Consider the following 12,555-nt stretch of genomic DNA (forward strand, 5'->3'; position numbering starts at 1 on the left):
GTGCAATGCGTGAGGTGAACGCATTGCACCCGCACTGAATCAGGACCCATTCATTTCTATGGGGCTGTGCACATGAGCGGTGATTTTCACGCATCACTTGTGCGTTGTGTGAAAATCGCAGCATGCTCTATATTCTGGGTTTTCACGCAACGCAGGCCCCATAGAAGTGAATGGGGCTGAGTGAAAATCGCAAGCAAGTGCGGATGCGGTGCGATTTTCATGCATGGTTGCTAGGTGACGATCGGGCTGGGGACCCGATCATTATTATTTTCCCTTATAACATGGTTATAAGGGAAAATAATAGCATTCTGAATACAGAATGCAAAGTACAATAGCGCTGGAGGGGTTAAAAAAAAAATAAAAAAAAGTCCACTTGATCGGGTAGTTGCGGATCTCTGTCTTCTTCTGTAATGTTGAGCTGCCGGCTAAGGACCTGTGGTGACGTCACATCACATGATCCAATCACATGGTCCCTCACTATGGGGATGAACCATGTGATTGGACCATGTGATGAGCACAGTGATGTCATCAAAGGTCCCATTCCTGTGCACAGCAAAGAAGAAGACAGAAGAGAAGCCGGCTGCGCGATCAAGTGGATTAAATTATATTTTTTATTTTTTTTAACCCCTCCAGCGCTATTGTACTAAGCATTCTGTATTCAGAATTCTATTATGTTCTCTTATAACCATGTTACAATGGAAAATAATACAATCTACAGAATACCTAACCCAAACCCAAACTTACAATTTTTTGCACTTGCGCGGAAAAATCACGCATGTTCCCGGAACGCACCCGCACCTTTTCCCGCAACGCCCGTGTGAAACCAGCCTAATATTACAACCGGCGATCTTCAGAAAACTCTGCCAATGGCCGATGTCACTGGAGCGTATTCAGTGTGACATGGATCCGCAGCATGATAATGATTTATAATGCTGTGTCTTCCTGCTGACCTCGACTCTAAGGATCTGCACTGACGGCGGGCAGGAACACACAGCATTATAAATCTGTATGATGCCGCGTGTCTACGTCATAGGAGCGGCATTCAGGACGCACTGAATCTGCTCGGGTCAGATTGGCCGATATCTAATAATGAGATCCTAGACTAGTCCTGGACAGAATGAACCTGAAGAGGTCACAGATGACTGAAGATGGAGTGCAGCTCTGGATGTGACCAGAGTATAATACTTAAGTATATGAGTGCAGTTGTGTATATTGTATCAGGCCTATACGATTGCCCAGCAAAGTCCCCCGCACATGTCTGTTGTGATCGGTGATGCGCGTTCATGTTCCTTTAAATTCTAATTTTTCTTTTCTCTTTCTTTGCAGAGTATTTAAGAAAGCCAGTCCTAATGGAAAGGTGAGCGCCCCCCCCCCCCTTCTCTGCCGATATACAGACGATGTACTAGAAAGATGGGGACATTGAGCAGAGTTTCCCCGTCTTAGGGCTCATGCACAAAAGGTGTTTTTTGTCCGCATCCCATCCACAGTTTTTGCGGGTCGGATGAGGACCCAAAATTATAGAACATGTCCTATGTTCTACAGTTTTAGGCTACATGCACGTGCTGTTTTTTGCGGTCCGCAAACCGCGGATCCGCAAAAAACGGATGCCGTCCGTGTGCCTTCCGCAATTTGCGGAACGGAACGGGCGGCCCGTTGTAGACACGCCTATTCTTGTCCGCAAAACGGACAAGAATAGGACATGCTATATTTTTTTTGCGGGGCCAAGGAACGGTGCAACGGATGCTGTCCGCATCTTTTGCGGCCCCATTGAAGTGAATGGGTCCGCACCCGAGCTGCAAAAACGGCGGCTCGGATGTGGGCCAAAACAACGGTCTTGTGCATGAGGCCTTACAGAGGGCAGGACGATTCGTTCTGCAAAATGCGGAAATCACTCGCCTGGTATCTGTGTTTTGCGAATCCGCGATTTGCAGAACTCAAAAATACCAACGTTGTGTGCATGAGCCCTTACTATTACTGCTCTAGCTAAACTGAACACTGATTAACATGGTACTCCAATCACATCTAGAGCTGCATTCACACGAAATCTGCTGTTTCATCATGTCATATACAGTACAACAATCACTCCCAGAGCTGTATTCATAGTTCTTCAGTTTCATAATGTCTTATGCTACAATCACACCCAGAGCTGTTCACAGCTCTGCTGCGTTATCATGTGTTATACTACAATCATATCCAGAGCTGCGTTAGCAGTTCTGCTATTTCATCATGTTTTATTCTCCAGTAATATATAGAGCTGCATTCAAACTTCTGCCAATCGCATCCAAAGTTGCCTCTTCAGTACTACAGTTTTATTGTGTCTTATACTCAAGTCATGTCTAGATCTGAGTTCATGGTTCTGCAGTTTCATCATGACTTAAACTCCAGTAACCTTCAGAGCTGCATTCAAATTTCTGCTGTTTTATCTTGTCTTGTCTTATACTCTACTTCAGAACTGCATTCACAGGCATACTGTTTCATCATGTCAATTGCTCTAGTCAGCTCCAGAGCTGCTTTTACATTTACTTTGTTTCATTATACTCCAGTCACATCCAGTGCTGCATTTCACGGTTCTGCAGTTTCATTATTTCTTATGCTCTGGTAGCATCTGGAACTGCATTCACAGTTTTGCGATGTCAGCATCTCTTATGCTGAAGAAGCATCCAGAGCTGCATTCACAGTTCTGCTGTTTCATCATGTCAATTGCTCTGGTCACCTCCAGAGCTGCATTCCCAGTTTTTTCATTATCTCTGACACTCCAGTCACAGCTAGAGCAGCATTCACAGTTCTGCGGTTTCATCATGCCTGTTAGGGTTTGTTCCCCGGGTGTGGATTCTGCCCAGAGATTCCATGACCCAGATTTCTTCATCCACAGCCTGCACATTAAGCAGTAGATTCTACGCCAAAAAAGGAGCTGATTAGATCCATTAACCTTTTCTGGAGCAAATTTACATATAAACCTGCAGCAAAAATTCTGAGCAGCAGCGACAGATTTCTGCTGTGGATGTGAAAGGGGCTTTAGACCTGGTAGCCCTCTGCCGCCCCCTGCTGGTTCAGTTTGTGTATGGAGTCTGATCTACACCTCCCACAATGCAGTGCGGCGGGCTGAAATGCATTGTGGGATCTCAGTTACAGGTGAGCAGAGGTGCTGGGTTGTTACAATGTATCGGCTGCCAGCACCAGGATACTATGTAGCACTGGGCATCATCACCGTAAGGCCTCTTTCACACGACCATATGGCTTTTTCAGTGTTTTGCCGTTTTTTGTTTCCGTTGTGTTTCCTTTTCTGTTCAGTTTTTTCCTTCCGTTTTTCCGTATGGCATTTACAGTATACAGTCATTATATAGAAAAAATTGGGCTGGGCATAACATTTTCAATAGATGGTTCTGCAAAAACGGAACGGATACGGAAGACATACGGATGCATTTCCGTTTTTGTTTTTTTGCAGACCCATTGACTTGAATAGAGCCACAGAACGTGATTTGCGGGCAATAATAGGACATGTTCTATCTTTCAACAGAACGGAAGAACGGAAAAAACTGAAATACGGAACCGGAATGCATATGGAGTACATTCCGTTTTTTTTAGTGGAACCATTGAAATGAATGGTTCTGTATACGGAACGCGAAAAATGTTAACACATTATGTGGGCAGAGAGGCAATAGCCACGCCCACCCCCAGTGATGTCACGAGCTGTGTCTATAATGACATCACAGCATGTAGTGAAATCTTCCTTTGCCCCCCCCCGACCTTACGTCACATACTTGCCACCAGTCCGTTTTTTAGAGGGACTGTCCTACAAACCGGTTCACAAAATGGTCAACATCAGAAAGGTCGGGCCCCATTGTACTTGGCTCCGGGGCCCCTCATCTGAATCGGTTTGGCCCATTTTCGTATCTGTAGATTTATTTATTTTTTCGCTCTAATCATTTGCAGTCTGACAGATCCTGGGTTCTAATCCCGCAGCCGCCAGCGGTTTCCATGGAAATCAGAGTTATAGAAAAAAAAGCTTTCAGCACTAAAAGCTTTCTAAAGAAAGAGAACCCGAGTCCAAGGCCCTCGCTGCGCCAGGCGGGAAATAAAAGCCCTGGCTGCAGCACAGATCTCTTCTGCTTATTTGTTACAATGTATCAGTGCAGGAAAAATGTATCAGTCTCACAGAGGATCGCCCGCACTGGACACAACTGTAACAAACCGCCAGCTGAGATAAAGCTGGACAGTTTCCATCTCATATAAAAATAAGAATGTTTCCATTCACTGACAGGAAGCAGAGATCATGAATATGGTGAGGAGTGGAAACGCACAGTACAAAATGAAGCTTATAATCTCCATATAACGCTGAGTGAATTTATAAATATATATATATTTTATTTGTAGTGATCTGGAATTTATTCTTAGTCACATCCAGAGCTGAATTCACAATTCTGCTCTTTCATCAAAGCTTATACTCCAGTCCCATCCAAAGAGGCTTTCATAATTCTACTGTTACATCGTGTCTTATACTCCAGTTATATTTGGGGATGCATTTAGAATTACATTATGCCTTTGACTCCAGCGACAACCAGAGCTGTGTTTTTAATTATGATTTTGCACCATATTTATACTCTGGTCAGATTCAGAGCTGCATTTATATTTCTGATTTTACACCTTATTTACACTCCAGTCACATTCAGAGCTGCATTTATAATTCTGATTTTACACCGTACTTATACTCTGTTAAGATTCAGAGCTGCATTTATAATTCAGATTTTAGACTGTATTTACACTCCAGTCACATTCAGAGCTGCATTTATAATTCTGATTTTGCACAGTATTTACACTCCAGTCACATTCAGAGCTGCATTTATAATTCTGATTTTACACCGTACTTATACTCTGTTAAGATTCAGAGCTGCATTTATAATTCAGATTTTAGACTGTATTTACACTCCAGTCACATTCAGAGCTGCATTTATAATTCTGATTTTGCACAGTATTTACACTCCAGTCACATTCAGAGCTGCATTTATAATTCTGATTTTGCACAGTATTTACACTCCAGTCACATTTAGAGCTGCACTCATCTGTTACCTGCTGAATGTAAACCTAGACACAATGTAACTTCTTGCCTGGCGTTCTGACTGTATTGTTCTTTACGTTCAGTGCTAATAGTCAGAGAGTTTGTGCAGCCTGAGAGCAGCAGAGTACTGACCCTGGCCTTTCCTGCGTCCTCTGCCCTCCGGGGGGGTCCTAGCTGTGATGGCCTCTGATGTCATTGTCCTGCTATCTTCTTGTCTTTAATGTGTCGGTATAATATAAGCGTTCCAGAGATCCATTATTCCCTCTCCTCACTCCTCGGAGATCGGATGTCTATTATTCAGAGAGAAGTGAGAGCAAAACGAACGAATCTCATCGGCGGTGACTCAGCGGGGGCTGCACTTCTGTAGCCGTTTCCTTTATTTATCTGTGTAATCACACGGCTGGCGCAGAAGCAGGAACACGGCGGAAATGTTCCAGACGCCTGCGCTGCGGCTCGTGCAAGTCACTCAGGTACCTGTCTTATATACACTGGCTGTTCAGTCACAGGGGCCAGGCCTGCACTCACTGGTGTAATGACAGGGGCCACACCTGCAGTCGCAGGTGTAATAACTGGGAACACACCTTCAATCACAGGTGTAATAACTGGGAACACACCTGCAATCACAGGTGTAATCACTGGGACCACGCCTGCACTCACAGGTGTAATAACTGGGAAAACACCTGTAATCACAGGTGTAATAACTGGGGAAACAACAGCACTCACAGGTGTAATAACTGGGATCAAACCTGCAATCACAGGTGTAATAACTGGGAACACACCTGCAATCACAGGTGTAATAACTGGGACCATGCCTACAATCACAGGTGTAATAACTGGGAACACACCTGCAATCACAGGTGTAATAACTGGGACCATGCTTGCACTCACAGGTGTAATAACTGGGAACACACCTGCAATCACAGTTATAATAACTGGGAACACACCTACAATCACAGGCATAATAACTAGGAACATGCCTGCAATCACAGGTGTAATAACTGGGACCAAACCTGCAATCACAGGTGTAATAACTGAGAACACACCTGCAATCACAGGTGTAATAACTGGGACCATGCCTGCAATCACAGGTGTAATTACTGGGACCATGCCTACAATCACAGGTGTAATAACTGGGAACATGCCTGTAATCACAGGTGTAATAACTGGGAACATGCCTGCACTCACAGGTGTAATAACTGGGAACACACCTACAATCACAGGTGTAATAACTAAGACCACGCTTGCACTCACAGGTGTAATAACTGGGAACTCGCCTGCAGTTGCAGGTGTAATAACTGGGACCACACCTACAATCACAGGTGTAATAACTGGGACCACACCTGCAATCACAGGTGTAATAACTGGGACCACACCTGCACTCACAGGTGTAATAACTAGGAAAACACCTGTAATCTCAGGTGCAATTACTGGGACCATGCCTGCACTCACAGGTGTAATAACTGGGACCATGCCTGCACTCAAAGGTGCAATTTCTGGGACCATGCCTGCACTCACAGGTGTAATAACTAGGACCATGCCTGCAATCACATGTGTAATAACTGGGGCCACGCTTGCACTCACAGGTGTAATAACTGGGACCATGCCTAAAATCACAGGTGTAATCACTAGGACCACGCCTGCAATCACAGGTGTAATAACTGGGAACACGTCTGCAATCACAGGTGTAATAACTAGGAACACGTCTGCACTAACAGGTGTAATAACTGTGAAAACACCTGCACTCACAGGTGTAATAGCTGGGACTAAACCTGCAATCACAAGTGTAATAACTGGGAACACACCTGCAATCACAGATGTAATAACTGGGAACACACCTGCAATCACAGGTATAATAACTGGGACCACGCCTACAATCACAGATGTAATTACTGTGACCACGCCTGCAATCACAGGTGTAATAACTGGGAACATGCCTGCAATCACAGATGTAATTACTGTGACCACGCCTACAATCACAGGTGTAATAACTAGGAACATGCCTGCAATCACAGGTGTAATAACTGGAAACACACCTGCAATCACAATTATAATAACTGGGAACACACCTACAATCACAGGTGTAATAACTAGGAACACGCCTGCACTAACAGGTGTAATAACTGTGAAAACGCCTGCACTCACAGGTGTAATAAATGGGACTAAACCTGCAATCACAGGTTTAATAACCGGGAACACACCTGCAATCACAGATGTAATAACTGGGAACACACCTGCAATCACAGGTGTAATAACTGGGAACATGCCTGCAATCACACGTGTAATAACAGTGAACATGCCTGTAATCACAGGTGTAATAACTGGAAACTCAACTACAATCACAGGTGTAATTACTGGGAACACGCCTACAATCACAGGTGTAATAACTGGGACCACGCCTGCACTCACAGGTGTAATAACTGGGAAAACACCTGTAATCACAGGTGTAATAACTGGTGTAATAACTGGGACCATGCCTACAATTACAGGTGTGATAACTGGGACCACGCCTACAATTACAGGTGTGATAACTGGGACCACGCTTGCAATCACAGGTGCAATTACTGGGACCATGCCTGCACTCACAGGTGTAATAACTGGGGTCACGCTTGCACTCACAGGTGTAATAGCTGGGATCATGCCTGCAATCACAGGTGTAATTACTGGGACCACGCCTGCAATCACAGGTGTAATAACTGGGGCCATGCTTGCACTCACAGGTGTAATGGCTGGGACCATGCCTGCAATCACAGGTGTAATTACTGGGACCACGCCTGCAATCACAGGTGTAATAACTGGGACCACGCCTGCAATCACAGGTGTAATTACTGGGATCATGCCTGCAATCACAGGTGTAATAACTGGGACCACGCCTGCAATCACAGGTGTAATTACTGGGATCATGCCTGCAATCACAGGTGTAATAACTGGGACCACGCCTGTACTCACAGGTGTAATTACTGGGAACATGCCTGCAATCACAGGTGTAATTACTGGGATCATGCCTGCAATCACAGATGTAATAACTGGGACCACGCCTGTACTCACAGGTGTAATTACTGGGACCACGCCTGTACTCACAGGTGTAATTACTGGGACCACGCCTGAACTCACAGGTGTAATTACTGGGACCAGGGCTGCACTGAGATTCTGACCAATTGCTACTATAGTTTGATCTTATGCATGGATGTAAGGACCTTTGAGTCACCTGACGATTTGCATAAAGTCGTTAACCTGTAGAGCGCCTCTGGGGGGCAGAGATACAAAAATTGAAGTGCAGCAAAGCTACAAATTCAGAAGCAGGAGAGCCTGAGATCCAGCTGGGAAGCTCCTGCAGGAAACATAGCCAGCATTATTCCTGCGAGTATCTAGCTAGATAGTGGAGGTGATTGGTGCTAGGGGTTGAACACCCCCGGTGAATTGGGAGACACAAAAGGAGCCTTGCAGTGTGCCCATCGTGGACCTATGACGTGGTCTCATGGGTCAGACTGATGCGGAGACGTCTGATCCCACATGAGTAATGGCCGCTCTGTCATCTTCCGTCTTTATCCTCAGTCTGCTTGTTGTCTGCTTCAGGCCGAGACTCCCGGGCACAAGTTTTTGTCTTCAGATAACAGAAAAACACTGATTATAGCAGAGAATGTAAGGGTACTGTCACACTCGCGTTGTTTGATTCCGGCAGGCAGTTCCGTTGATCAGGCAAACTGTATGCAAACGCATGTCGTTTTTTCTGACTGATTAGACATTATTCAGACTGTTAAGGATTCTGATCAGTCAGAAAAATGCATTGCAATACCGGATCCATTTTTTCCGGTGTCATCAGGCAAAACGGATCCGGTATTTATTTGTTTCACATTTTTAAAGGTCTGCGCAGACCGGAATACCTGATCCATCAATGCGGCAATTTAAATGCCAGATCCGGTAATAATACATTCCTATGGAAAAAATCGCTGCGGTATTATCTCCGTCCTGAAAAGTCAAAAAGACTGAACTGAAGACATCCTGAATGGATTGCTCTCTATTCAGAATGCATTAGGATAAAACTGATCAGTTATTTTCCGGTACAGAGCCCCTAGGACGGATTCTATGCCGGAAAAAAACAAACGCTAGTGTGAAAGTACCCTACCAATTATCTGCTGCATTTTAAAAACAGAACTATGAATACCGCCATTGTGGTGCTATGTATAACACATACATTCAATATACGCGCTCACATACTGTACACATATGCCCATAGCCCACATTTACATGTACATGGATATAGAAACATGCTTATATCCGGTAGCTCACAGTTACATCACAGTACAAGGACGTGGTGTATTGGAGGGGAGGGGGGTTAAATGCTCGATCATTCCTCATCGTTGTTTTATATTGCCTCCCCCAGTAATAACAGTACAACCTTCCTCTTAATTCTAGTAGTTACTTCATGGTGTCCCCCTCTCCCTCAGTAGTCACAGCAGGGCCCTTTTGTCTTCTCCTATATTCAGAAAAGAACCATCACTATCCTCCTATAGTCACAGCAGAGATTCCCAAATTTTACTGTAGTCACAATAAAGTCTCCTTTGCCCAACAGTCATAGGTCCCTCATGCCCCTTTTCCAGTCATCATACAGATGCCTCCACACAGCAGTGCCGCCCTTTTCCTCACTAGTTCCAGCAGTCCTCCATGACCCAGTAGTCACAGCAGTCCTCCATGACCCAATAGTCCCAGCAGTCCTCCATGACCCAGTAGTCCAGCAGTCCTCCATGACCCAGTAGTCCAGCAGTCCTCCATGACCCAGTAGTCACAGCGGTCCTCCATGACCCAGTAGTCCCAGCAGTCCTCCTTGACCCAGCAGTCCTCTATGACCCAGTAGTCCCAGCAGTCCTCCATGACCCAGTAGTCACAGCAGTCCTCCATGACCCAGTAGTCACAGCAGTCCTCTATGACCCAGTAGTCCCAGCAGTCCTCCATGACCCAGTAGTCCCAGCAGTCCTCCATGGCCCAGTAGTCCCAGCATTCCTCCATGACCCAGTAGTCCCAGCAGTCCTCCATGGCCCAGTAGTCACAGCAGTCCTCCATGACCCAGTAGAAACAACAGTGCTCCATGACCAAATAGTCACAACAGTCCTCCATGACCCAGTAGTCAGTCCTCCATGACCCAGTAGTCACAGCAGTCCTCCATGACCCAGTAGTCACAGCAGTCCTCCATGACCCAATAGTCACAGCAGTCCTCCATGACCCAGTAGTCACAGCAGTCCTCCATGACCCAGTAGTCAGTCTTCCATGACCCAGTAGTCACAGCAGTCCTCCATGACCCAGTCGTCACAGCAGTCCTCCATGAGCCAGTAGTCACAGCAGTCCTCCATGACCCAATAGTCACAACAGTCCTCCATGACCCAGTAGTCAGTCCTCCATGACCCAGTAGTCAGTCCTCCATGACCCAGTAGTCACAGCAGTCCTCCATGACCCAGTAGTCACAGCAGTCCTCCATGACCCAATAGTCACAGCAGTCCTCCATGACCCAGTAGTCACAGCAGTCCTCCATGACCCAGTAGTCAGTCTTCCATGACCCAGTAGTCACAGCAGTCCTCCATGACCCAGTCGTCACAGCAGTCCTCCATGAGCCAGTAGTCACAGCAGTGCTCCATGACCCAATAGTCACAACAGTCCTCCATGACCTAATAGTCACAACAGTCCTTCATGACCTAGTAGTCAGTTCTCCATGACCCAGTAGTCACAGCAGTCCTCCATGAACCAGTAGTCACATCAGTCCTCCATGACCCAGTAGTCAGTCATCCATGACCCAGTAGTCACAGCAGTCCTCCATGACCCAGTAGTCACAGCAGTCCTCCATGACCCAGTAGTCACAGCGGTCCTCCATGAGCCAGTAGTCACAGCAGTCCTCCATGACCTAGTAGTCACAGGAGTCCTCCATGACCCAATAGTCAGTCCTCCATGACCCTGTAGTCACAGCAGTCCTCCATGACCCAGTAGTCAGTCCTCCATGACCCAGTAGTCACAGCAGTCCTCCATGACCCAGTAGTCAGTCCTCCATGACCCAGTAGTCACAGCAGTCCTTCATGACCCAGTAGTCACAGCAGTCCTCCATGACCCAGTAGTCACAGCAGTCCTCCATGACCCAATAGTCACAACAGTCCTCCATGACCCAGTAGTCAGTCCTCCATGACCCAGTAGTCACAGCAGTCCTCCATAACCCAGTAGTCACAGCAGTCCTCCATGACCCAGTAGTCAGTCCTCCATGACCCAGTAGTCACAGCAGTCCTCCATAGCAGGCCATGACGGGAACGTGCCTTTGTAGCATTGCCGGTGACATGTGTTACTTGCGGTTTTTGGTGCGGATTTAATGTGGCTTTCCACAGATCTCAAGGGTGAAATCGACAGAAAAAATCACAAACAATTGACATGCAGTGAATATCAAAATCCACACGCAGGTTAATTTCTGCGCAGAAGATAAAAGCAAAGCGCACGTGAGATTTGTCTGATCTCATTCACTTTGCTGCACAAGAATCCGCACTGAAAAATTGTGTGCGATCCGTCTGTAGGTAGCCAAAGAGGCAAACCTTACACCTCCTGCTGCTGCGAAGTCTTCGCTGGAAAAATAATAATTGCTGGGCATTGTGTAGTGTTATCATGGCCATAGGGGGGCGCTGCCACAATCCAGATCTGATTAATGTGTTCATTCTGATTTACAAATGTACAATATGAAATAGACGTGCACATCACAGCATTTGGTGTTTTTTCTCCGCATAGCTCACCGTGTATCTGGGGAAGAGAGACTTTGTGGATCACGTAGATGTCGTGGACCCTGTGGGTAAGTGTGATAAAGAATTATCAGTCAGTCTCATCACTGTTATCATTCATTGTAATGTATATCAACAGCAGTGAGGACAAATCATCTGCCACAACATAGAGCTAAATCATAAAGTTATGTCTTCCTGCAACCTCCTCTAGAGGGAGCTCAGGAGCTTACAGCATACAGATATACAGAGGCACCACTACAGGGAGCTCAGGAGATTACTGCATAATGATACATACAGCCACCACTAGGGGGAGCTCAAGACATGACTGCATACATATATATATATATATATATATATATATATACAGCCACCACCAGAGGGAGCTCAAGAGATTACTACATACAGATATATACAGCCACCACTAGAGGGAGCTCAGGAGATTAATCCATACAGAATTATACAGTACTCAGTAGAGGGAGCTCAGGAAATTACTGCATACAGATATTTATTTATAGCTACCACTAGAGGGAGCTCAGGATATTACTACATACAGATATATACAGTTACCACCACTAGAGGGAGCTCAGGAGATTACTGCATACAGATATATACAGCCACCACTAGAGGGAGCTCAGGATATTAATCCATACAGATATATACAGTACTTAGTAGAGGGTGCTCAGGAAATTACTGCATACAGATATTTATTTATAGCTACCACTAGAGGGAGCTTAGGAGATTACTACATACAGATATATA

General features: G+C 45.7%; 1 protein-coding gene across 3 annotated transcripts in view; it reads left to right on the plus strand.

The window, feature by feature from the left end:
- LOC122933204 (beta-arrestin-1) overlaps nt 1-12,555 on the plus strand; it is a 136,432-nt gene that overhangs the window by 85,667 nt on the left and 38,210 nt on the right. For all 3 annotated transcript variants that reach the window (XM_044288047.1, XM_044288048.1, XM_044288049.1), the window contains 2 exons: nt 1,327-1,357; nt 11,807-11,867. In XM_044288047.1, the coding sequence (XP_044143982.1) occupies nt 1,327-1,357; nt 11,807-11,867 (92 nt within the window). The remainder of the gene's footprint in view (nt 1-1,326; nt 1,358-11,806; nt 11,868-12,555) is intronic.

This window comes from Bufo gargarizans, chromosome 3 (assembly GCF_014858855.1).
Source record: "Bufo gargarizans isolate SCDJY-AF-19 chromosome 3, ASM1485885v1, whole genome shotgun sequence".
NCBI lineage: Eukaryota > Metazoa > Chordata > Amphibia > Anura > Bufonidae > Bufo > Bufo gargarizans.